This window comes from Talpa occidentalis, unplaced genomic scaffold, assembly GCF_014898055.3.
Source record: "Talpa occidentalis isolate TD23 unplaced genomic scaffold, MPIMG_talOcc4v2.1 talOcc4.9, whole genome shotgun sequence".
In the NCBI taxonomy this organism is placed as follows: Eukaryota; Metazoa; Chordata; class Mammalia; order Eulipotyphla; family Talpidae; genus Talpa; species Talpa occidentalis.
Window position 1 is genome coordinate 21483523 of NW_023605305.1, and position 27025 is coordinate 21510547.

The 27025-nt window shown below is 43.7% G+C and overlaps 1 protein-coding gene across 2 annotated transcripts; it reads left to right on the forward strand.

Annotated features, from left to right (window-relative positions):
- Window positions 1–698: 698 nt before the first annotated feature.
- LOC119235866 (WD and tetratricopeptide repeats protein 1-like) lies at window positions 699–25593 on the forward strand. 2 transcript variants are annotated; one of them, XM_037499440.2, is made up of 11 exons: window positions 699–843; window positions 2275–2358; window positions 14556–14602; window positions 15009–15120; window positions 18054–18241; window positions 20520–20702; window positions 21558–21652; window positions 22023–22138; window positions 23824–23899; window positions 24485–24590; window positions 25352–25593. In XM_037499440.2, exons 1-11 carry the CDS (start codon window positions 796–798, stop codon window positions 25527–25529), a joined length of 1233 nt encoding a protein of 410 aa, XP_037355337.1. In that variant the 5' UTR covers window positions 699–795; the 3' UTR covers window positions 25530–25593. The 2 variants fall into 2 exon arrangements, with proteins under 2 accessions (XP_037355337.1, XP_037355335.1); XM_037499438.2 differs by having other exon boundaries at window positions 24482–24590; window positions 25352–25590.
- The last annotated feature ends 1432 nt before the right edge of the window (window positions 25594–27025 follow it).

Below are 27025 nucleotides of genomic sequence, written 5' to 3' on the forward strand. Positions count from 1 at the left end.
CCTGGGTGGTTTTAATTTTTTTTTGCCTTTGCAAAATCTGTGATAATGAGATTAGAAATGAGATTACTAAATCTTTCTAGAGATCCAAGTTATATAACAAAGGAATGGGTTGCTTCAAGAAGTTGTGAGACTCAAAGCCTACCTATTAAGATATTGAAGAGGGATTTCTTTATCCAGTTGGATCTTGGACATGATCCTCATTACATTTCCTTTCCACTCTTTGATTCTGTGACTCTGTTGGGTTGAATGTTTGTGATCACTGATTAGGTTTTTGGGAGAGCAAAGCTAGGGTCAGAGATTTGAAGAACAATTAAGTTTCCGACTGATTGCCACAGATGCATACTGACCAGTGAAATAACATCTTTCTGGCCTTTTGCTTTGTTCTTAACTTCCAGATATGCTTCTATCTTCCTTCATACTCATATTCAACTCCCCATTTTTCTGATGAAGCATATATGACTCCTTCAGTGTTTGCTCTGATACCTGTGACTGTGAGTCATTATCTCTCTTACCCACCCCATCCTCTTTACCCATTTCAGAGGTTTTTATCACTACCATTTTCAGCATCATCGAGCACGCCAAATCAAAGGCAGTAGCCAATTCGTTGGGTTGACTGGTGGGCTGTTTTAGAAGTGGAATCAGGCCTCTGAAGCCATCTTATCCCATCCTCCAAGGTTGGATGATTTTTTTTCCAGGTAATTAAATGTGTGTCTTGTGGACCTGGACTTGGCTGGAATGCTCAAGGGTCCTGAAGATCCTTCTATAGCTTCCTTCTGTTGAACTCATTAAGAGAAGATGGCAAAAGTCAACATAACTAGAGACCTCATCTGTAGACAGATCAAGGTAAGCGGCCACATCTCTGAACCGGAATTTGAAGTCCTTTCTTCCCCACAGATTCATTTTACAACCAAAGAAACTGAGATGTAGAGTCAGTGACTTGCCTAAAACCATATAACTAGTTAGTGGCAGACCCAGGACTAGAATCAAGGTCTCTTGACTCCTGTCTACATTTACCTAAGAAAATGGAATTCGTGGGACACCTCTGTCTAAGCCCTTGTACCTGGGATGCTGAAATTAATGGAGGCCAGTGAGGGAGGGGAGCCATCAGCGTATTGTCCATGTGTGTGCACATCTCTGTGTATGCATGTTGTGGGAGTGAGCTTCAGCAGGAGAAAACAACTTCTTCATGTTGGTGCAGCTGTCAGCTTGTACATGTAACAGACACTGGGAGAGTCTTTGTTCCAGTTCAGCATAGATTTCTTTTCTCGTCTATAAGAGTCTCTATTATCAAAGCCTACACTTGTCCTCTACAGTTTGTACATAGAAAACACACCAGTGCTATGAAATAAATGGGTGTCTGGGCATTCAAGTTTCTTTCATGGGGTAGCCCAGGCTTTTCAGAGGAACCCTCAGTAAAAAAGCAAGGGGGTTTAATGCAAGAGATTTGACCAAGATATAAGATAGTTCTGTAGTAAGAACCCCAAACTGGGGTCAGGAACTTAATCTCACCACTGCCCTAATTAACTACCTACCTGTAAAACTTTGTTTTTTCCTCCTTGTGTCTTGGTTTCTATTGTTAAATGATAATGTCTGTCTGTATGCAGGCTGATCTTGAGAATAAAATTCAAAGAACACAAGAAAGTTCTTAGAAAAGATTAAGTGCTAGAAAATTTTGTTAGATAAAAATGTTTTAAAAATTAAGTGATGTGCAGCTTAAGTTGTGGTCCCCTCCCAGAAGGATTGAGGTTATGGCTCTACACAAGCCATGTACTTGGTACATATGAGTCTGTGTGTTTCGTGTCTTTTCCCTTGCATCCCTGAATCATTTTGGAGCTTTGCCCATTTGTGGTTTTTATGACTGCATTAAAATGGTGGCCCTCAAAGGCAATGATCATTTCTTAGAGGCACAGAATCATAGAGTTGGAGGGACCATGTAGGTGGTTTTTCCTTTGTATATACGTGTGTTCTAAAGATGTTGCCCACCTGAGTCAGCCTAAATAGGGAAGTATTCCCTGTTTGTTATTCCCTCCTTTTTGTGTGTGGCCTAACAAGCTTAACTTAGTGTTTAATTATATACTCTCTACTATTATTCTTTAATCCCTTCCAAGTGTAGTATACGTAGAATAGCTCCTGCTATACTAATTTTTTATACCAATTTTTTGCTATCTTTTCTAACTCCAGCAGTGCCCAGCACAGCACTGCATATATAACAGGTACATAGCAAATCATGTTGAATTGAACCAATGAAACTGTGAGTTTGTTTCTGTCCTCTAGGAGCGGGGTGCCTTGAGCTTTGAGCGGCGCTACCATGTCACTGACCCCTTTATCCGGCGACTAGGCCTCGAAGCAGAGCTACAGGTGAGAGATGCATTGTGTATGCTAGATGCAGATGCTCTCTGTTTTTCTGCTCTCTGTTTTTCTCTATAAGTCATACCTGAAGGCTACCTCTCCTTTCCAGCAGTTCTATTATAAATCATCTGAATCAAGATGAGCGATTGACTTGGTCACGCAGAAATTTATTTTTGCTCATATTATTTGCATTGTGCTTGGGGAAGTTTGTTGAATTGCACAGCACTGTCTTTACTGTTGACTTGGACTATAATGATTCTTACTTTTGTACAGGAATTGAGTTTACAAAATGTTTTCATAAACATACACATTTATGCTTTCTCATTTTAGCTTCAAAGAAATGTTGTGGGGAGGTAGATAGGGTATAGGTATTTTTTTTAAAAAGTGTAGAAACGTCAAGTACTTTGTCCAGTGTTATTCCGTGCAGTCCTTGGAGAACAAGAAGTTCATCTTTTCCACTGTGCCTAACACAGAGACACTCCATAATATTAGTTCCATTCCCTTTTCTTCCTCATGATCATGTTTTTGGTTTTTTTTTTAAGATTTATTTTATTTATTTATGCATACAAGAACTGGGGTCTAGGCCAGAGGTGTGGGAGGGTGAGAATTCACCAGAGACAAAACAGGAAGACTGACTGATATACACTGCTGAGGGGAGCAGCGGGTGAGACAAGAGGTTTGCTGCGCCATGTGGGTCACCTCCCTGGCCAGGGATTGAACTCATGCTGCAGTGGCTGCGGATAGCTTCATAGTGCTGACACTTAACCCCTTGCGCCACCAGCGAAGCCCTGTTCATCATTAATCTGAGAAATTTCACAAATGAGTGAAACATAAGGGGCCAGAAAAATCTCACTTTGGCTTCCTAAGACAAATATAACCTAGTTGATACTTGAAAGATGGATGGGAGGAGCTAGCTAGATTTGAGGGAGGTTAGGAGAGAAAAAGTGTTCCAGTCAGGGAACAGCATTTAAGTAATGCAAGAAAGAGTAGAGGGTATTGAGTTCAAGGGAACAGATGATCACAGAATACATGTGGAAAAAGAATATAGATGAGATTAGTGAGGTGAATATGGGTGGGATGTTCATGATAAAGGACATTGTGAGCTATGCTGAAGTCTATGGACTATCTGAAGGCCAGTGGAGAGCCATTGAATGGTGGTTTTTTGTTTTGTTTTGTTTTTTAATTTTGGGAACAATGTGATCATAGATAAGCTATTAAAAAAAATAATCCTGACTTCAAAGTGAAGATTGTAGAGGTTTAACTGGAGACAGACCATTTAAGAGGCAGTGATTTGGGGATAAATGATGAGTTACCTGAACTTAGATCGTGGTGGAGGGAAGACAGTGAATTTGAAGGACGTGTAAGAGGTAGAATTAACAGAATTCTTGGTGACTGAATGTAGAAAGTTAGGAAAAGAGAGAGATTACAGATACTGTTTCTGGCCTGAATGGCAGGCTGGTGGTGGTAGTATTTGCTGAGTTAGGGAGGGCTGAAGAGAAAATAGATTTTTTTTTTCATGTATTTTTATTTATTTATTTGTTTGTTTGTTTGTTTGTTTATACAAGCACTGGGTACAGTCAGAAGCGCGGGAGGGTGAGAGAATTCACCAGAGCCAGAGCGGGGAGCAGAGCAGGCAGAAGGACCAAAGTACACTGCTGAGGGGAGCAGCGGGTGGCAGGAGGGGTCTGCCGCCATGTGGGACCCTCCTCCGGTGGCCGGGGAGCAGCTGGGGAGCAGCCGAGGATCGAACCGGCGCTGCAGAGGCCACGGGGAGCTTCGCAACCCAGAGCTCAACCACTGCGCCACTGGGGAGGCCCGAGAAAATAGATTTGAGGGTAAAGATGATAAGCTTGGTTAAGGGTGTTCTGGAGCCATAGGCTGTGGGTTGTCTAGCACTGCTTGTGTAGGCAGTTGGGATATCTGAACTAGTTTAGAGGTATGTTCTGGAGATGTCAGTTGGACAGCAGTGAGCAGCATGTAGGTTGAGACAAGGAAAGCAAGTTATGACTGCCTTTAAAGAATGTGGGAATGGGAAGGAAGACTCAGATGGAGCTATAAAGAAGGCCAACATAAGGACCAGGTGGACAAAGGAGAATATACAAAGGGTATCATTATCAAGAAAGAGCAAAAAAGGGGGCTAAAAGGAAAACAGGATGATGTGGCAGAACCCAGAAGAAGAAAGTTTCATTGAGAAGGAAGTTGCTAGCACTGTCAGATACTGCCAGGATCAAGTAAGAACTAAGAAGTGCTCATAGATTTAGGGCAAGGAAGCTATAATGGTAACCTTGTGGCAAAGCCATTTCTGTGGCACATGGTATTGACAGACATGAGTTCAAGTATTACTGGAAAGTGAGGAAGTGAAAATATCAAATGAAGACTACTGCTTCAGACTGGTAATGAAAGGGAAGAGAAAGAGAAGGCCATAGTTAGATGTGATATTGGCATCAAGGAAGGACTTTTTTAGATTAGAGAGACATGAGCATTTTTGTTCTCAAGGGGATGGCTCAACAGAGAAAGGAAAAGTTGAAAATACAGTGGGTCATCCAGGGTTGGGGAGTGTCTGTTTGTAAGAGAATGATTGTGGTAATTAATCATGGGCTCTTAGGAGGATAAGGAAAGAAGACATGATGTGGTATGTAAGAAGAGAACAGAGGGGGCTCTCAGAAGGGTACCTGACTGGACTTGGAATTCTTGTTAAGAATGAAGAATCATTAAGGGATGATCTCTCTCTTTTTTTTTAAGTTATTTTTCATAGCCACGTAGCACCACGTTATATAGATGTACCAATATTTATCCTGAATTTCCCATATATAGACTCTTAGAGTTGTTTCTACTGGTTTTTATTTACGACAATATATATAATGAATAACCTTGTGCACCTGATTTTATATTGCTAGAACTCTATATTTAGGGTAAAAACCTAGAAATGGTAGTGCTGACCAAAGGGTAAATGTATATGTTTTCTGAGATATTGCCAAATTTCCCTGCACGAGAGTTACACCATTTTGCCTTCCCAATTGCAAGGCCTGTTTCTCCACAGCTCACCCACAGACTATGTGGTTAAGCATTTGAATTTTTTACCAAATTGGCAAATGAAATATGATATTGTAATGTAATTTTAAGTTTTATTTCCCTTATGAGTGACATTGAATATCTTTTCCATATCTTTAAGGATTATTTTAATATACTTTTTGGGTTAACACAAGAGGGGAAATCAGAATTTACGTATATAGTGTTTGCATGCACAAACAGAATAAATAAGCAGAAACCATGAAATCAGTCACCTCTGGGAAGTGGAAGGTGTAGGTGAAAGGGTAGGAAAAGGGGAGTAAGCCTTCTCTGGACATTTCTGTAGAATTTTTTACTTTTACAACCATGTTGAGGTTCTGCACATTAAAAAATTGTAATTAAATCAACAAAGATAAGGAGGCAGATGCCAACAAACCCAAAGGTAATTTTTGAACACAGTATTTGCTGTATATTTTCTTTTACCGTATATATTTAAAGACAAATGAACTTTAAAGAAATCTTGACTGAACTCTAGTTAGATTTGTCATTGTAGCCCTGTTGCTGTAGCAATTCTGTAACTATTGTGCCTGTGTTGTAGAACAGAGCAAATGAATAAAAATCAGTGTGTTAGAATAAATATATCAATATGAATATATAACAAATATAGTGTTTATATATCAGTGTTTCCATTTCAGTGGGAGAAGAGAAATTGAGATATGGAATAGGAAAAATCTCAGTGATAACACGGTGGAATTAGTAGTACCAGTATGAACTCATTTTATTTATTTATTTTTTTAAAAGATTTATTTTTATTTTTATACAAGAACTGGGATACAGGCCAGATGTGCGGGAGGGTGAGAGGATTCACGAGAGACAGAGTGGGGAGCAGAACAGGCAGACTGAAGAAACACACTGCTGAGGGGAGCAGCGGGCGAGACAGGAGAGGTCTGCTCACCATGTGGGTTGCTCAGAGGCTGGCAGGGATCGAACCGGCACTGCAGAGGCTGCTGACAGCTCCACAGTGCTGCGCTCAACCACCTGCGCCACCAGGGAGGCCCAGTATGAACTCATTTTAAAAAACATATATACTAATGTACACTTACATATTGTTTCCAGCTTTCTCTACTGAAAAGCTCCAGAAGCAATGACACCTCAATAACTATGAGTCACTGGTTTCTCAGTACCATTCCCCACTAGTAACCATGGGTCCTTGAAATAATTGATTCCAGGTCTGGGACTGGGAATGTACAAGATGAGCCTGCAGCTCTTACTCCAGAAGATAAACAGAAAGTAAAGAAATTTACGAAAAATGAAAGGCTATCACAAGGATATATGAACCAGCTTGAAGGGCATGTTGCTGAAATCTGGGACAGTTTGAACGTCAGGATGAATAATGAAAGTAATGAATTAAAAACCATTGAATTAAAAATATCTGAATTTGCATTGGTAAGAGAAAGGGAGGGAGAGGAAGAGGAGAAAAGAGGTAAGGGAAGTGAGGGAAGAATGAAGAGAGAGAGAGACCGTGCTTTATTCCAGTAGGTTGCAAACCACTAAATGAAATGATATTGAAAAACCATAATTTTGTAAATATCTTCCCACATCATACCAGTAATTGATTTGATCAAGGATAATCAGGGAGCGATTGGAACAATGGGTGGAAATTTGATGGAGGACAGCATATTTGCACAATATAAAAGTAGTTACTCATCGATAACAAAGAACAAAATAGTACAATCATAGTGGAAAAACCTGGTAGATACGACCTAAACCAAGACAGAAGCATCATGTCATACGTGAGATCCGATAATGTGTACTGAGAAGGACACAAGATCTCTTAGGTAGTATTTCTGTCAAAATACATTGCCTAAATCTAAATCAAGGGGAAATAATCAGGCAAATCCAAACTGAAAGACATTTCTCTAGAATAGCTGATATAGCCTTCACAAATGTCACTTTTTTATAAAAAACTTTTCAGATTAAAGGAGACTAAAAAGAAAATGACAGCTAAATGCAGGAACCTGGATTGGCTCTTGGAACAGGAAAGTAAAGAGGATATTATTAGTGACAATTGGTGAAATTTGAATGTGAACTTTATGTTAAATAATAGTATCAGTGTAAAATTTTGATTTTGATAAATGTGCTCTGGTTAAATAAAAGAACGACACAATACTTGATTTTAGAAATACATATTGAAGCAGTTAAGTGAGTAAAAGGTCCTAAAGTGTGCAACTTACAATGAAATGATTTAGGAGGGAGGGAGAGAGAGAGAGAGAGAGAGAGAGTGAGTGTGTGTGTGTGTGTGTGTGTGTGTGTGTGTGTGTGGAGAGAGGGAGTGAGAGAGCACGAGAAAGATAGGCAAGGGAGGGATTAAAGAATTTGCTCAAGAAATTTGTATACATGAAACTAAATTTACTGTGCTTTATGGACAATTAATGAATTTTCTAGGGAAATTATGTAAAGCTTAGGATAGGACCTGACATAGTAAACTGAGTTTTAGTTATCACTATTACTCTGTATAGTTATTCTTAGCACACTAAAAGTTGAGAAACTATTGAATTAGGTTAAAGAAGCAATGAGAGGTAAGATTTTATGGAGATGTCTGGATATTCCAAGAGTTTTATTTGCCTTCAGGACTTGCTCCATTCTGTTACAATATTACATCTGTGCAATCTTAATACATGGAATCTGTCGGACATTAGTTCACATTATGCCTACGCCAGTTTACACATACGTGATATTAACCTTTTCCTCATCTGAAAAATGAGACTAGGAATGATGTTTCCATCACAAGGTAGTTATAAAAACTGAAACATATACGAAAGGTAGAGTATTGCCTCTCATTTTGTTAACTTATTGTTACATGGTGAGGTAGTGCTCAGTCTACTACTATTCCTATTAAGACCTTTTCCCTCACTTTATTGAGGTGCATATGACTCAAGTATTGAGTTTGATGACTTAGATTGTATAACTTCCACCTACAATAAGACAGAAAACACTCTCATCAGCCTAGAGAATTCCCATGGTGTCCTTCCCAGTCAGTCCTCCTACCTCAGAGCAACAACTTTCTGTAGCTTCTGTCTCCATAGATTAGTTTCACCTATTCTTATACTTTATGTAAACGGTGTTACATAGTGTGTGGTTTTTGTATTTGGCTTCTTTTTGTTTTTGTTTTCTTATGTTGTTGTATAGCCCTATAGTTTGTTCCTTTTTATTGCTAAGCAGTATTTCACTGTATGACTGACTACATGTACTGCATTTTGTTGATTCATTCTCCTGTTAATGACTATTTGGGTTATTTGCAGTTTTAAGCCTTTTTTTTTTAAAGATATTCTTAGGATATAAGTTTAGCTTTTCATGAAATTGCCAAATGTTTTTTTGAAGTTATGGTAACAATAAGGTCTCTCTTTAGTCCAAGTGGAAATAAGGATGGCATTTGAGGTAGTCCAGCACAGTCAAAGAATAACTTTTGAGTTATATTGACTTGGATTCCCATCTGGGCATTTATGATTCTTGTGATCTTCAGTAAGTTCTTTAATCTCTCTGAGACTTGATCTTACCTATAAAAAGGGAGTGATAATGAGATCTTGTGTATAAATATCTAATATTATACCTATCAGTGGCATTCCAAGATGGGGGCAATTGTGCAGACTATACAGCATATGATTATCTGTAAGGAATTTAAAAGCAGCAGTAAAACTAACTAAAAGTCCACTTGCTTTTGTCATCATTATGCACATACAATTTTAAGTAATATTAGTGATAAAATACTTCTCCCTACCCCCTTCTCCTCCCATATACCATGCTACCTAGCAAATTATAGGGACATATAATAAAATAGCATTATAATCAATATTTAATAAAGTTAAGCAAGAACTAAGAGTTAGGTTGCACATAGAATTTAAGTGAGATTTGGAGCTTTTCTCACAGATTTTCTCTGTGTACTTTGTTTCCTCAAGGTCCCTGACATGCCAAGGCTCACCCCAAGTAGAAAGATTTCTAGGGCTCCAGGGCGCACCCTTTCTAGAGGCCGTCTCTGAGCAGTCCCAGTACCGCCTCTGACTTCCTTAAAAGATTGAGGTTTTCTCCCCTTCTTTTTTTTTTTTTTTTAAAGATTTATTTATTTGTTTGTTTATACATACAAGCACTGGGTACAGTCAGAAGCGCGGGAGGGTGAGAGAATTCACCAGAGCCAGAGCGGGGAGCAGAGCAGGCAGAAGGACCGAAGTACACTGCTGAGGGGACCAGTGGGCGGCAGGAGAGGTCTGCACGCCATGTGGGACCCTCCTCCGGTGGCCGGGGAGCGGCCGGGGAGCAGCCGGGGATCGAACCGGCGCTGCAGAGGCTGCGGGCAGCTTCGCAACCCAGCACTCAACCACTGCGCCACTGCAGAGGCCCTCCCCTTCTTTTTTAATCACATTTTAATTCTGCTATTTCATCGGCATATTTTCTTCCACTGTATTCTTCAACAAAATTACAGATTGTGTACCTATTTATCAAGGTCAAAATAACTCCTCATAAACATTCTGTTCCTGGTAATAGCCTCCCAAGCCTGCTTCTACTTATAAAGCCCTTTATTAATATTTTTTGTCAGTAGTTACTTTGTATTTTTATAGAAATCTGGTTTGAGCTTTCTTTGTATATTTTCTCCAAGCTGTTTTGCATCATGAATCTTAAGTATTATGTTTGTCCACACTGACCTTTGTCTCTGTACTTTGAGTGGTTGCTGATCTGAAGACAGATATAGTAAGTCCTCACTTAACATCATTCATAGATTCTTGGAAACTGACTTTAAGTAAAACAAAATGTAATGAAAGCAGCTCCTCGAATAGTCCTTTCATTCAAGTCAATAGGATTTTTTTTTTCCCTCATCAGTGTCATAACAAAACAATGTCACTTGAGGACTGCTGTGTAATAATTCTGGAAGTATGCATGTCTCAGGTAGTATTTAAGAATCTAAGCTCTTGAGTTAAATTTCTGCTTCCTCTCACTATTAGCTGTGCCACATTAGGCAGATCCATTGTGTGTGTGTGTTTATTTTTTCCATACCACCAACCAATTCTTTGACACCAGCTGAGTACTCTGCAGTTTAACTCAATTCAGACACTATATACCTGGATACACCATCAGATCCCACAGCTTAAGGGGATTGATCCTTCCTCCCAGTACAGATGTTTTTTGCACCCCTAGGTTGTCACCTGTGTTTCTGACCCAGCCACAGAGGCAGAGATCAGAGGCTCCAGCAGCCCCTCTTGGGTTCTATTAGTTTGCTAGAGTGGCTTATAGAACTCAGAAACACATTTTACATTTTACTTAGATTGCAGGTTTAATATTAAAGGATATAATTCAGGAATGGTCCGATGGAAGAAATGCATAGGGCAAGTTATGTGGGAAGGGGCTGCAGGGCTTCCATGCCCTCTCTGAGCTTGTCATTTTCCCCTAATCTCCACATGCTGACCAACCCAGAAGCTCTCCAAACCTCATTTTAGGAATTTTTTTTTAAGATTTATTTCTTTTTATACAAGAACTGGGTACAGTCAGAGGCGCGGGAGGGTGAGAGGATTCACCAGAGGCAGAGCCCATTGCAGAACAGGCAGACGGACTGAAATACACTGCTGAGGGGAGTAGCGGCCGCAACAGGAGAGGTCTGTGGTGCCATTTGGGTATCTCCCTGGCCAGCCAGGAATTGAACCCACACTGCACAGGCTGCGGACAGCTTCACGGTGTTGTGCTCAGCCCAATGTGCCACCGGGGACCCCATTTTAGGATTTTATGGTGGCCCTGTCACAGACTTGATTGATAGAATCATTCATCTTTGGTGCTTGGTTTCACCTCCAATCCCTCTCCCCTGCTGGAAGTGTGGGGGAGCACTGGAACTTCCAACCTTCCAATCACGTGATTGATTTTCCTATCAACCAGCCTCATCCTTGCATACTTTCTAAAAAGTAACCTTATTGGACCTCCCCGGTGGCACAGCAGTTGAGCGCTGGCTTGCGAAGCTGCCCGCAGCCTCTGCGGCGCCGGTTCGATCCCCGGCTGCCCCCGGCCACCAGAGGAGGGTCCCACATGGCGCGCAGACCTCTCCTGCCGCCCGCTGCTCCCCTCAGCAGTGTACTTCGGTCCTTCTGCCTGCTCTGCTCCCCGCTCTGGCTCTGGTGAATTCTCTCACCCTCCCATGCTTCTGACTGTACCCAATGCTTCTATAAATAAATAAATAAATCTTTAAAAAAATAAAAAGTAACCTTATTAACAAACTCAGGTGTGGTAAAAGGAGTTTGTTATCAATATCAAGATATCTTTTCTGCTCTTATCACTTATGAAATCCCAGGGTTTCCTTAGAAACTCTGTGCCAGAAATTGGGATGAAGACCAAATACACATTTGTTATGATAGCTCACAGTAACGCAGCAGTTACCTAACCTCTCTCAGCATTGATTTTTCTTATCCAGGAAATGAGTAATGATACCTGTTTCCTAAACAAGATAATGATTGCAGAGTTCTGTATTAGTTTCCTATTGCTGCCATAACAAATTACCACAAATTTAGTGGTTTACAACAACACATTTATTATCTTACAGTCCTGAAGATCGGATTAGCAGGTCTCACCATGATAGTCTTGCCAGGGCTCTGTTCCTTCTGGTTGCAGGGTAGAATCCATTTCCTTGCAAGTCCCAGCTTCTGGAGGCTGCTGCATTTCTTGGCTCATATGCCCCTTCCTCCATCTTTAAACTCAGGTCAAGTTCCTTTTATACACACATCTTTCTAGTTCTCTGCAGTCCGGGTAGGCTCACTGATTTTAAAGATTCATTATGACTATTTTGTGTCCTTCTGGATAATTCAAGATAATCTTCCACCATATCAAGTATACCTTAACATCAATCACATATGCAAAGCCCCTTTTGCCACCTAACATAACATATTCTTAGTTCCACTGGATCAGGACATGGACATCTGTAGGGTCCTCCTGCAGGCACTTAGCACTGTGCCTTGCTCTTTGTAAGCCCTTGGTGGCAATCATTCAAGGCCCTCTGTACTCTTACAGATACCGAGCTGAAGATGTAAGCTCCCAGGCACAGGGTACTTCCTAGTGGGAGGATAAGGGGGCTGAGAACAGAAATGATTCTGATCCAGAAATAACCAGAGCCTGTGTGGGGGTCAACCAAGTGCCATGAGCTAGTGAGAGGTCTCAGGTCAGCAGGTGATCTGACAAGTTTGAACAGATAGATAAATGTGTCAGTAATGAATGCAAGTGGAGAACTTAGAAATGAACTTAGAAATGGTTGATTCTCAACCCAGATGAGAATCTTTATAGGATAAAGGGTAAGAGGGAAGAATAAGGCAGAGCAGGGCCTCCCTGGTGGCGCAAGGGGTTAAAATGCAGCCTATGAAGCTATCTGCAGTCACTGCAGCAGGAGTTCGATCCCCAGCCAGGGAGCTACCCACATGGCATAGCAGACCTCTCCTGACTCCCCAACTTTTCCCCTCAGCAGTGTATTTCAGTCAATCTGCCTGTTCTGTTCCCCGCTCTGTCTCTGGTGAAACCTCTCATCCCACCCCCAACTCTGGCCTGTACCCCAGTTCTTGTATATATATAAATAAATAAATCTTTTTTTTTAAAAATAAGGCAAAGGAAAAGTCTTTTCTGACTAGATAATTAGATTAGTTCATATCTCTTGAATCTTCCCATTAGTCCCACTGGACTAATTTCTTTATTCAGGCAACCAATACATGCCAGGCACTGTACCTTGGCCTAGGGTGCAGTGGACACAATACACAAAGCCTGCTTTCTCAGGGCTCAATCCCGTGGAAGTAACGTGGAGCCATAATACAGTGTAACAGTGGGAGCCTATAAGAAGGGTATATACCTCCCTCCCAAATTTACCAGGACCCAAAAGGAATCTTGAAGGACTGAAAACTGAAGAGAGAGTCAGAATTTATCAGTTAGAATGCTTTAGGCCCCAGCTCAAGTGGCTTTAAACAATAATGAACTGATTGGCTTGTTTACCTGGAAGCCCACAAGTAGGCCTTAAGCTTGGTCACTGTGGCTCCATTTTTCTTTTTCTTTCTTAATTTGATTTTGGGTCCGTTTTTCTGATTCTCTTCCTCTGTGTGTTGATTTCATGCTCAGGCTGGCTTCCCTTGTAGTGGCAATTCCAGGTGTCACATGAGTACACCAGTATGCAGAGGAAGAAAGACATCTATTTTATTAACTCTGGGAGTTTCCTTTTCTAGAAACTCCCAGCATCTGCCCCCTTGCATCTGATTGTGAGCCAATCCCTTTGTCCAAGCAAGTTCTTGACTTAGGTCTAAGAACCTATCACAGTGGCAAGAACAGTGGAGTTACACTGTCTGAAATACATGGTCTGATCTGGAGCAGGGAGACAATTAAATCCAGATCTCTTAGAGATGGGGGGGCGGTGAGGGAACAGAAGGAATACTATGTGGGAACACCCGGTGACGTGTTCTCCCTTCTCCATAAGACTCGATTCTGCCACTTCATACCTTCTGCTTTTCATGGGTTCTGTTTTCTCAGAGCCCTGAATTTTCTGTGCATGTTTTCAACTTCAGCATCTGTTGTTAACTTCCTTACTCTTTCTCTGTCTCTCTGTTGAAATCCCCAATCTCAGGACTCTGCTCAATTTACTTTGGCATACCCGGCTCCACCATTTGAAGTTCTGGAACTCCATTTGAAGTTCCAGAAGATCAGGGACTTTGTTTTATATACTGCTATACCCCAGGTGCTGTACCCCAGCACCTGAAAAGTACTTGATACAGTGCTCAGTAAATTAAATATATGCCAAATGAGTGAAAGACAACCTTCTAGTTAATCGGCTGCTCTGGGGAAGATGCTTCTCTGAGCAGATTTTCTATGGCTCAAATGTTCCTTCTAGTGGTAGGAGCAGAAATTGGTTTGAATTTCACTCCCATTATTTACTATTATCTGAATTCCAGTTTATTCTTCTACAAAATGGGATCAATTAAACCTGCCCTGTGACTCAGAGCTGTCAGTCTCAGGTGAGATCATGAATATGACAGATACTGTCAGATGCAAGCAGTTCAGTTCAATTCTGGTCACTCATTTACACTTGGAAAATACTGGGAATGGAGAGGCTAGCATACCTGTTCAGTTCTACTTCCCGATGTTGATTTCCTCAGGACAGCCTCTAACTGGCCCTCTTGTTCTTTCCATTTGTTCCCTAGGGTCACTCAGGATGTGTCAACTGTCTGGAGTGGAATGAGAAAGGAGAGTAAGTATGAAAACACCCAGAGGATGCTGGAGCAGGGTGTGGGAGGCTAGGAGGAGAGGATTTCCCTTCCTCTTAATAAATCTAAGCAAGAGTGGCATCAAGTGATTGCTGTTCTCTGCTATGTTCTTAAGTTAAGCTTGTCATTATCAAGGAGTCCCAGACAGAAGGCAAGTTGGACGACCATCCCAGACCTGTTTTATTGATTAAGCCAATGTGTTTAAGGAATAAAGGGAAATCTCAAAGCAAAATAGAAGGCAATCAACTAATGTTTATAAGATAACCTTAAATTCTTTGACATCTACTGTTCTTTAAGTTCTGTGGGTCTTACTCCTTATCAAGCGGGAATGTGGGAAAGTGGAACCTGGGAACTCGAGGAGAGGTCAGAACCCCTCACTATGATTTGCAGCTTGCTGGCTTCAGGTTCCGATGACCAGCACACAATTGTGTGGGACCCACTGCACCACAAGAAGCTGCTCTCCATGCACACAGGACACACTGCAAACATCTTCTCTGTCAAGGTAAGCAGATACGCCACAGAGCAAGTGCCGGGGTGGCTGGGCTGTGGGCACGGTGCCAAGTTCCCTTGTCACCCCTGGAGTCAGGCGTGTCTTGATCTGAGCATCTGGTGGCGATTCCTTTTCCCTGCTCTGCGCCCTCTCTTAGAGCCAAGAGGTCAGTCTAGTTGAATGTACACTTATGTGAGGGGTGGGCACTATGGTTCTGAGCACAAACTTATTTATAGAGCAGGCAGAACTGTTTGGAAGCTGTGTGAACTAAGCAAATCTCCTGACCTCTCTAAGCCTATTTGCTTATCTGCAAAAAAGGAAATATCTAAGGAAAATCTCCCAGATTCATGACAAAAATGAATAAATTAATTTTAAAAAATAAAGTAGCAATCCACTGGATTGATGTTACAGTTAAATAATTGGTAAACTTTGAGTTCAGACGCCATGACTTGACAATGGCTTTGACACTCCCTAACAGTAAGATCTTGGGCAAAGCACTTATTCACAGACTCTCCATCTCCTCTTTAGTTTAAAAGTGTGGAAGAGAATTCTCTCTTCAGATAGTAAACCACTAGCCATATTCATTTAGCCCAAGAGCTCCCCCTGGTGGAAACTACAGTGTGGAGGGGGTGAGTGTGGGAGTAGCCACAAACTTCGCAAAGTATCTGCCTGTTTACTTCTGTTGTACAAGTAGTCTATGCTGTCTCCACACTGGATTAAAACCTACTAGCTGTCCTTTAAAATGATTAAATTCTGTTTCATCTAGCCCTTGTCCACTAGAGAGATGTATGTAGAAAGAGTGAATTGCTGTTCTTGTATGAACATTTAAAGTCAAGTGGGATTTGCAAATGGCCAACAGGCATATGAAAAAATGTTCAACATCACTTGCCATCAGGGAAATGCAAATCAAAACTACCATGAGATACCATCTTACACCAGTGAGAATGGCACATATTAAAAAAACTAGCAACAACAAATGCTGGCGAGGGTGTGGAGAAAAAGGAACTCTTCTGCACTGTTGGTGGGAGTGCAAACTGGTCCAACCACTGTGGCGAGCTGTGTGGAGATTTCTGGACCTACTAAACATAGAGCTTCCATATGATCCAGCAATTCCACTCCTAGGTATTTACCCAAAGGACACAGAAACATCAATTCCAAAGAACACCTGCACCCCTATGTTTATAGCAGCACTGTTTACAATAGCTAAGCTTTGGAAACAACCCAAATGCCCAAAAATAGATGACTGGATCAAGAAGATGTGGTACATATATACCATGGAATATTACTCAGCATTCAAAAAAGATAAACACATGCAATTTGCAGCAACATGGATGGCGTTGGAAGGGATCATGCTCAGCGAAATAAGCCAAAAAGAAAAAGAAAAATACCGGATGGTCTCACTCATAGCAGGAATCTAGAAAACTTAAATAAGGGACCAGGAAAATGAATAACTATAAGAAAGTGAAAATCAAAATCAACAAAAAACTACGAACCAGAGACACTTTTAGGGGGGCGAGGGTGGGAGGGGAGGGATTGGGGTCAGAATGGGGGGGCTGCAATTGTATGGGGAATATAACAATAAAATTTATAAAAAAAAAAAAAATAAAAAAAAATAAAGTCAAGTGGGATTTAAGCTGCTTAAATGCAGAATGATTTCCCTCCCCTCACCCCCAACACCCATTCAGCCTTGTGGGTTGGGAGAAACTTTTCAATTAAGAAAAAAATTATTTTGGCTTCCCTGTGGTGCAGCAGGTTGAGCGCAGTGCTGTGAGGCTGTCTGCAGCCACTGCAGCACCATTTCGATTCCCGGCCAGCCAGGGAGATACCCACATGGCACGGTAGACCCCTCCTGTCTCGCCCACTGCTCCCCTCAGCAGTGTTTTTGGTCTGTCTGCCTGTTCTGCTCCCTGCTCTGTCTCTGGTGAATTCTCTCACCCTCCTGTGCCTCTGGCCTGTACCCCAGCTCTTGTATAAATAAATAAATCTTTAAAAAAAATGATTTCAATCTTTGGACCAAAGGAAAAAAGAAAACTCAACTAATACCACACCCAGATATTTATCTTTCTCAAAACAAGGTGATAAAACTTCATCCTTTTTAAAAAGTATAAATAAAAGCTATGTTTATGTCTGTTTTGTTCTTACCATATGTCACCTGGAGCATTTTGTTCTCAACTTCATCAGAATAGTAGGTTTTCTTCTGTATAAAAGCTGCATGGAGAATTGTCCTTTTGAGGCTCAGCCCCTCCCCAAGGTCCGCCATCTGAGCTGGTAGCAGCACTGGGATTAGAAGGAGTGCCACTCTGACCACTTCCGTTAGGGACCTTTTTCTTTCCTTTTAGAATTCTCAAAGTGGAAGTTTGGGGTCAAAAGATGGACATAGTTTTTATCTTTTTTTCCTATTAGCAGATTGTTCTCCAGAAATATTTGAACCAATTTAAACTCTTAAAACACCGAAAGTCCTTTTCATTTTTAGAGTAATTGGTTACTTAATCCCCAAGTTACTAAACAGTCCTCATGTGGCCATATGACATAGGAGTCAGAAAGACTTGGGTTTGAACAGGTACTGAATTATTAGTACGGAACTTCAAATTTTAGTGGGGCTATTTTAAGTATCAGTAAGATAAAATACTTGACCTAGTGTGTAACACATGGTAAATGCTTAGTAAATAACAGCAGCTACGATTATCAGCCATTCAGCTCTATCTAAGGAAGGGTCAGAGGGAAAGGGTTCCTTAGGCCCAGTGTGGCCTCAAGTGTGTCCTGATTTTGACCTGAAGGTGTATGGGCTGTTGCTCTAGATCCAAAGTTTTCTTGGTGGATTGCCTTGGATGGGCTGATCTTATCTGAATATAGAGAAGGAAAGAGGCTGCTAATATGCAGGGTGGTCCCAGGGCCAGTCCTACCCCCACCGCCTGCCAACCTCTTCTTCAATCTTTCCGGAGCAGTTCCTGCCTCACGCTGGGGACCGTATCTTGATCACGGGGGCAGCTGACTCCAAGGTGCATGTCCACGACCTGACAGTAAAGGAGACGATCCACATGTTTGGAGACCATACAAACCGGGTGAAACGGATCGCCACGGCACCCATGTGGCCCAACACCTTCTGGAGTGCCGCTGAGGACGGGCTTATCCGGTGAGGACCTGAGGCATTGAGTTGGGCCTTTGCCTCCCTGCCCTTCCCCTGCCCCTCTGCATGTCAGCTCCCTAGCCCACCTGTCTGTGCTGTTCCTTCCACAGCCTGGCTCCTTGCCTCCGGTGCTTCTAGCCACATCTGTGTTCAGGGCAGTTGTCTGTAAACACACTTAGCTGGGAACGTATTCTTACCACCTCCCTCACCACCGTCCCTCCTCTTTACACACTTCACTATAGTCAGGCCTGCCAGCCTGATTTCACCACCTCAAATGCCCAGTCTCTACCTCCTCTGGGCTTTCACACTCGCTGTTTCCTCCACCTGGGATTCTCTGTACCCAGCTCTTGCTCACCCTGTGGACTTCAGCGTAAGAGTCACCTCTGAAGCACCTTTTCTGACCATCTCTGCAAGGTAGATCTCCCTGTTATACTTTGCCTCAGCACCCTTAATGCATCCTTTGTGACCCTAATTATCACCTAGAGTTCTTTTATTTAACTTGTTGGTTTACTTTTGGGTCTGTATCCGTCACTGGCTAGTGAACTCTCTCTGGAGTTTGTCAGATGTGACCTTAGAACTTTTCCCTTATGTTCCCCACCAGCCGTAATTGCCTCCCTTGAGTTCCTATAGGACTTTGTTCCCTCTTCTCTGTTACAAAGGAGGAGAGGTATTTAAATCGTGAATGAACTACAGAACACAACAGTTAGAAGCAGGACACTGAAGTCAGACCTGGGGGCAAGTCAGTTTCCTCATCTATAAAATGGGAATTGCCGTAGTATCACTCTTGTTGGCCTGGGCATTAAAATTAACCTTAGCATAGCACAGTCTTGCATCCTTTAATGATGTTTCCATCAGCAACAGACCACATATCCGCATATCTCAGGTGGTCTCGGTAGTCCATGCCACAGAGCCCAGGTGTGTAGTGGACTGTGCCATCTAGGTTTGTGTAATTACACTCTGTGAAGTTTGCCCAACCACAGAATCGCCTGATGATGCATTTCTCAGCCGCGCATGACTGTACTTGGAAGACAGAAAGCACTTTGTCAATCGTCAGTCCAACTTTGTGTTGCACTTAATGACCTTGCCTGACCAGACTGTGCCAGGGCAGCAGGTAAAAAGCTGAGCATCTAGGGCCCAAGGTAGGAGCCTAAGCACGTAGGCACAGACACAGTCAGGAAAGGGCCTGGAAGAAGGTGAACATCAGTGGGGCTTTCCAGAATAGACAAGATCTAGGTGGGCAAGAAAAAGCAAGTAGGCACCCCAACTTGGGCAGAGTTTGTACAGACAGGTAAATACGGCACATACTGGACGAAGAGTTCTGTAGTTACAGTTGACCCACATTTAGAAAACTGAGAAACAAAGTTAAGAGGTATGTGAACTCACGTCTTGAAAATGAGTCTGAGGAATTTGGTAAAAGTAAACTAATGCTAAAAGTATTGAGCAGTTTCTACAATTTTCTGAGCCAGGAAAATGATGCAATGGAACAATATTTTAGGAAAAACCATCTGGTAAGGATAGCTTAGGAAGATAAGGTGAGCAGTGAAGACATCATCGCACATGTCTGGGCAAAGTTGGGTGAGTACACAGGTGAAGTCCTCCGGCTCAGGACAACCTTGTCCTGGCAGCAGAAATCTCCCCAGGCTGCACCAGTGGGGTGACCTTTAGCCCCTGGATGGGACTCTTGAGCTTGTCCTGGTACTTGGCGTTTAGATGACTCTCGACTCTCAGATTCTCAGATTCTCTTTTCTTTCACTCCATGCTTTTTTTTCCTGCAAGAAACTAGATTAAGGGTAGACTTAAGAAGGAGCAGAGCAGAGTGGTCTAATGCAGTCTTAAGAAAATATCCCAATTGCACTTGTTGCCAGTGTTATCTCAGACAGGCTGCTTAACTTCTGTGGAGTTCAGGGTTCTAATGTTGCCTTGTGGTGGTGTGAGGATTTAATTAGATAATACTTGTACAACACTTGGGACAATGCTGGACACAAAGCATTTTCTCACTAAATGTTAATAGTTTGAAGTAATAGTACATAGTCGTGATAATAAACAATATAGTAGTATCTGCCTTAAGGAGTTCTATTAGAATAAAGGAGTTCTATTAGAATAAAGCAATGTGTGAGATGCCCACTACAGGTGCCTGATACACACAGGGCTCTCAAGAAATGGCTTGCCATCCCTATTATTTACAAATAGGTCCAAACCTCCCCTCCATCCTCTTTGCACATTATGACCTTGCCTTCCACGTAAGAACCAGGTCCCCAGCCCCTGACTCTGTCCTCTCTCACAGCCAGTATGACCTTCGGGAGAACAGCAAACACTCGGAGGTGCTGATTGACCTGACAGAGTACTGTGGCCAGCTGGTGGAGGCCAAGTGCCTCACTGTCAACCCCCAGGACAATAACTGCTTGGCAGTTGGAGCCAGTGGGCCCTTTGTGAGACTCTACGATATTCGCATGATCCACAACCACAGGTATGAACTCCTCTTCCTGTGGGCACATCCCTGGGAACTTGTTGCCTGCTTTCCCTTGTTGTCATGCCCTCTTCCTTTGAGAGTTGTTTTTTTTTCAATTTTGTGTTCTTTAAAAACTTTAATCCGGGGCCTCCCCTGGTGGTGCAGTGGTTGAGCGCTGGGCTGCAAGGCTGCCCACAGCCTCTGCAGTGCCGGTTCATTCCCCGGCCGCCGGCAAGGGTCCCACAAAAAATAAATAAGTAAAAACTTTAATCCATGCTTATTTTGTAAAATATGAAAAGTATACTAAATTACCCATCATCCATCACCTGAAAGAAATCATTGTATATATAGTATTTGTATAAATAATCTTTTACTGTGATTATTTGTACAAAGTTATAATCATGTATATGTAATTTTATTTTATTCTTTTTTTTTCTAAACAAAAGTAAAATATACTCAGAACCTCTACAGAAATCCCAGGCCTGAGCTGCTCCCCCAGCTTGGGTTTTCAGTGGACTCCTGGACAGGTACAGGGATGTCCAGCCTGCTTTACCTTGATTCGTGGGTTTGGGCAACAACTGCTATTCCTCACAAACATGACTCGGCATGAACCTTGAGCCTTAGCTTCCTCCTCTGTAAATGGGGATGATAGGGTGGCCATAATGAACCAATGTTTCGAGTAGACATGACCTCCTAATAACATGTATGCCCACAACTGTCTAGTTGGCGGACCTGTGGGGGTACTGAGATCTGGAAAAAACATGCCTCCTGTATCTCTCCAGGAGAGATACATTTTCTTCAGGAAGTGTGTTCTGGCCTACCCAAGTGGGGAGTGCCAGGGGCTATAACCTCTATGGTTTGTCTTCCCACCAGAAAGAGCATGAAGCAGAGCCCTTCAGCAGGCGTGCATACCTTCTGTGACCGGCAGAAGCCCCTCCCGGATGGTGCAGCCCAGTATTACGTAGCAGGTAGGGCTCAGTCCAGCTCTGGCCCCAAAGTCTTGGCTGTATGCTGACTTTGTCCAGCACAGTGCAGGAAGTCAGCATGGGTGGTGGTCAAGAGCAGAAGTTGGGGAGTCGGACAGACCTGGGTTTTCATCCTGGCCACTATTGACCAGCCTTTTGTGACCTTTGGCAAATTGCTTGCCCGAGGAGTCTTAATTTCTTTTTCAGTAAACGAAGCACTTGTCCTGGCATATATAGTAGGTGCTCCACTTTAGCCACTTCTGTGGGGAAGGCGATCACTTCATCATTGTGGTGGCTAACTTCACACAATTTCCTGTCCCTTTTGTGGGCCACTGGGAGTCTCACATGAGACTGACTGGGCTGTTACCTGCAGGTCACCTACCGGTGAAGCTGCCTGACTACAACAACCGTCTGCGAGTGCTGGTTGCCACCTATGTGACCTTCAGCCCCAATGGCACCGAGCTGCTGGTCAACATGGGAGGGGAGCAGGTATGTATAGCTGTCCAAGGTCTCTGTGCCCCACCACCACCCTGTGCCCCACAGCCAGGCTGTGTGCCTCATAGCCACTGCAGTGAGGCAGAAAAAAACAACAGCTCATTGTAAGTGATGTCATGGTGAGACATGGGAAAGGCACAGCATGACTGAAATTCCCAGAGAGGCCCTGGTCTGGTCTTTTCCTGAGCATTAGCTTCAGAACTAACATACCTGTCTTCTAATGCTAACCTGTGTCTTCTAATGCTGACCTGCTTGCTAGCTTTGGTCTAGAAACAAGTCTTTTGTTGAACAAGTCTCTTCGTTTTTCTGAGCCTCGGTTTTTTCATTTGCTTTTTCTAGGAGGAAATCCTGGGGCTCAGAACACACAGCTCTGCTGTGACACAGGTCCAACTTTAGGAAATGTTCTTTGATAGTGTTCTTTTTTGTGGGCTCTCAGTCAGGGTATTTAGTAAGCCTTGCTAAAATTCATTTATTCTACAAGCCCTCGTTGAGCACTTCCTCTGGGACTAGCTTTACATAAACATGAGGGAGACAAATGTGAAAAAGGATCTATCCCAGGATGGTGGGAGACATGGCAAGTGAAACAGCTGATGACTTTACAAGGAAAGGTGCGATTGTGTACCAAAGAAATAAGATGGAGGAGAGGTGAGCTCCCAGGTTCAGAATAGGGCTCTAGCGCCAGAGACTGAGCCATCACCTGGCCTAGGGTGGCGTGAGGATGGGGGGAGAGGCGTCTGGCAGAGTGGTTTTAAGCCAGACTGGGTTTTGAGTCCTGGCTATGCCACATGCTATTTTTATGGCCCTGGATAAAATACTTAAACTCTGAGACTACATTCTTCATCTATAAAGGGGGTGATTATAATAGTCCTCCTTCATGGGAAGGTTTCTAGGATGAAATGAGATTTGGCAGCATTTCTGGAGCAAAGTAAGAATGCAGTAAATGTTAAGTAATATAGATATTATTTACCAAGAGAACTAACTAGCAGTGTTTGGGCAAATTGTTTTTTTTTTTAAGATTTATTTATTTATGCATACAAGAGCTGGGGTACAGGCCAGAGGTGTGGGGGGTGGTGAGAGGACTCACCAGAGACAGAGTGGGGAACAGGACAGGCAGATTAACCAAAGTACACTGCTGAGGGGAGCAGCGGGTGAGTCAGGAGAGGTCTCCTGAGCCATATGGGTAGCTCCCTGGCCAGTTGGGGGATCGAACTCTTGCTGCAGAGGCTGCAGACAGCTTTATAGGTTGCATCTTAACCCCTTGTGCCACCAGGGAGGCTGCAAATTGTTTTTATTTTTCATTTTTTCTCTTTTGTTTTTATTGTAATTTTTTAAAGCTTCTATTTGTTTGGGCAAATTGATTCCCTTCTCTGAGGGTTTATTTTTTTCTCTGTAAAATGAGTCATTTGGCTTTGTGATCTCTGGGGCGGAGGGGGGCGGAGGGGGAGGGGGTTTCAATTTAAACATGTGATTCTAATTAATGACATTATTTCCAGCGGTCCACCCTAAAAGGCCCAGCAACTGGGAAGATTTCCTCCTTGAGCTTTGCCCCATAGAAACCTCTCCCCACCTCTCTCCTTGGTTCCATGCTCAGCACTCACTGTGTTCCCGAGTGTCACCAGTGCTTGCCCCAACCACTTCTCATTTCACTGCCTTCATCTCTCTTGATCCCTCCACTCTAGGTCTATTTGTTTGACCTGACTTACAAGCAGCGGCCGTATACCTTCCTCTTGCCTAGAAAATGCCACTCCTCAGGGGGTAAGTTCCCCCTGCTGCAGAGCTTGAGTATGTGCTACCTGTGTGAGAAGCCTGCCCCTTACCTTGTGCTGTGACTGTGATTCTCCCAGAGGAGTAGGTTCTCTGAAGTGATATCATCTCTACAGTAAGCAGGAAGATAGCAGAAGTCAGAGAGGTCTGCAAAGGGTTGGCAACACAGCCCTCTTGCTTCCCTCCGAAAAAGCAGGTTCTTTCCATGATGTGACTCCTGAGCACCTGAAGTAGTTGCCCTTCCCTTCTTGTCTTGGATCAATGTCCTCATTGACTTCTTCCTGGAACCTGCAGTAGATTTAGGCACCTCCTTAGCCACCATTCCCACCCCTCTTTCTAAGGGCAATGCCAAGTTGAAGTTGTGTCTCTCTGCAGCCAGCAGAGGGCGCACAGACTTTTCTTTATGCCCTTGCCTGCTGGTCCATCAGATCTTTTCAGGGAATGAATCTAACCCTGGGAGGATAGCCACACTAAGGAACCATTCAACCCTGCGATGGAAGCTGAGGGCTGCAGAGAAGAAATGAGGCCATCCTCTTGAGTTGTTGCTCTTCCTTTCTCCCCATCCCCTGCCAGAAGTTCAGAATGGCAAGATGTCCACCAATGGTGTGTCCAACGGTGTATCCAATGGCCTGCACCTTCACAGCAACGGCTTTCGGCTGCCCGAGAGTAGGGGACATGTCAGGTGAGCCCAGCCTAACTTGTCCAGCCCTCCCAAGTCCAATTATATCTTACAGGGCAGAGGGAGGGGCATGTCCTGTAAACCCTCTTGACCCACCCAGGCATGCACCACAGAGTCAGGGAACCAGGGCAGAGAGACTTCTGGAGGGTGGCCTGTGGTCCAGTACTACTCCTTCCTGGTAGGACTGTAGTTAGTTAGACGGGCCGTGCAGCTTCATACCTGTAGCTGAGTCAGGACCCAAGGGGTGGCTGTATCTCAGTACCAAGCTCCCTTCTAAAGGGGTTCCACACAGATGGGCCTCCCCATTGTATTCTTCTCCATACCATAGCATATTTTGCCTCTGTTCTCTGCCAGACACTGTGCTGGCTTCTGATCCAGAGGTGCTCAAATCCTTTAGCCCTTGAGAGAAGCAGTTCTCTAAAGAGAGATCCTGGGAGGAACTTGGGTGGCCCTAAGGATCAGCATGTAGGCAGGTGGTGTCAGTGACGGTCAGACCCAGGAGTTGGATGAAGAAGTACCTAAGGCTGCTCAGGTCAGTTTTATTTCTGCCCCTCTTTTTTTTACGGACTCATGAGTATCTAGAATTATATCCATTACCTTTCATGGTAACTCAGACAAGGATAGTAATGGTCCCTTCTTGTAAATGACAGTGCATTTCCTGGGGGCTAAAAAAATCATGGTGGCCCCCAGGAAGGGCTACAGATTTCTGAGAGACTGCTCTGACCTCCTTTGGCTGTCCCAATTTGGCTCTGTTTTTCCCATAGTCCCCAGGTAGAGCTGCCCCCATACCTGGAGCGTGTGAAACAGCAAGCCAATGAGGCCTTTGCCTGCCAGCAGTGGACCCAGGCCATTCAGCTTTATAGCAAGGCCGTGCAGAGGGCCCCTCACAATGCCATGCTCTATGGAAACCGAGCTGCCGCCTACATGAAGCGCAAGTGGTGAGTAAAGCCAGACCAGGATGAGGGACGGAGGCAGTAGGCCTGATGGACCCAAGTGCTGAGGCATCTAGGGAAGGTGGCAGTGACATCCTGCTGCCGAGTAAGGGCTTCTTGGGCCCAGACCTCTCCTCCCTGCCTCTAGGCTGGTAGTGAGCAGGTACCTGACCCGCTAGTCAAGAAGACTTGGTTAACTGGAACACGTTCCCAAGTAGTTTCAACATGGTGCTCTGTTGTAATGTGCTGTGGCCACTGAGAAGTAGGATATGAGAGACTGCTTAACCCCAACTGTTGGAGAATTGGACCTTAAACTGAATTTCAGAGACACAGAATCTTGATGGATGGAAATGAGGCCATTTAGAGAATTCAGTTGATAGCCATCTGAAATTAATCTGTGCCTCCATTACTGACCTTGGAGCTTACTTTCCTGTGCTCTGAGATCCTTTGGACCAAGCACAATCAAGGTCCCAGAGACCTGAAGCCAGCTGTGGGTCATGCTGGGTTGTAGTAGCCGATGATAAAGGAGTAAGTCCATAAGCATAAGTATCCTTTATCTCTGGACACCATCAGGGGTCCCTAGCCCTTCTGCCTACAGTACCAGCAGGCAAGCAGACAGGCAGACCCCATCCCCCTGCCAGGGCCAGGACTGGAGATGGATAGAGCTGGGCCCACAGCCATTTCTGCTCCGTCTGGCATCCGTCGGCTCTGCCCAGACAGACGGGCCAGCTGGTGTGCCATCGTCTGGCTGCAACACGGCCAGGCCAGGAAGGAAACTTAAGAAACCCACCCAAGTTAGCAGGACGATAGATGGGGGTTTGTGAAGATGCTACCCCAAGACCTTAGCTCAGGCATCAGGAGTATACCAAGGGTTCATATAGTACCAAACTCAGGAGATGACAGTTTTGTTGGGGGTTTCACCTCCCTGTCCCAACAGTTGCATAGAACACAGTGATCCTGGTCCTGATCCTGCTGAGAGCTGTTTCACTCATGCATTTCCCAAACCACATTTACTCGATATGTTCTCTGAACTCCTACTATGTGCTAGATACAGTCACTCTGAGCTCTTGGATTCCAGAGTGCCTAGGGGAGAAAGACATGAACATAGCATATCACCAAAGAGGCAGGGCGCAGTTAGTCTCTGAGTGGTCAGATGAAATGCTGTGGGCTTCAGGAAAAAAGTTAGGTGGCTTTAGCTGGGGATCAGGGAAGCATCAGGAAGATGTGGTATCTGAATGGGCTTTGAGTGTGGGCAGGCGTAGACAAGGAGATGAAAAGGAGGAGGGGATCATGGGGGAAGGACATTCCCAGGGAGACAAAATGGTGTGAACAAAGGCGTGGGGGTGGGGACTGACTGAAGAGCTTGTTTGCAGAACAACAAATCCATTTGGCTGAAGCAGAGGGTTCGGGAAAGGACTGGCAGGAGATGAGTCTGTGAGGTAGCCTGGGGCCGGCCTGGGAAGGACTTGGAATGCAGAGCGGTGGCGTTTTGGCCTCGATTCAGTG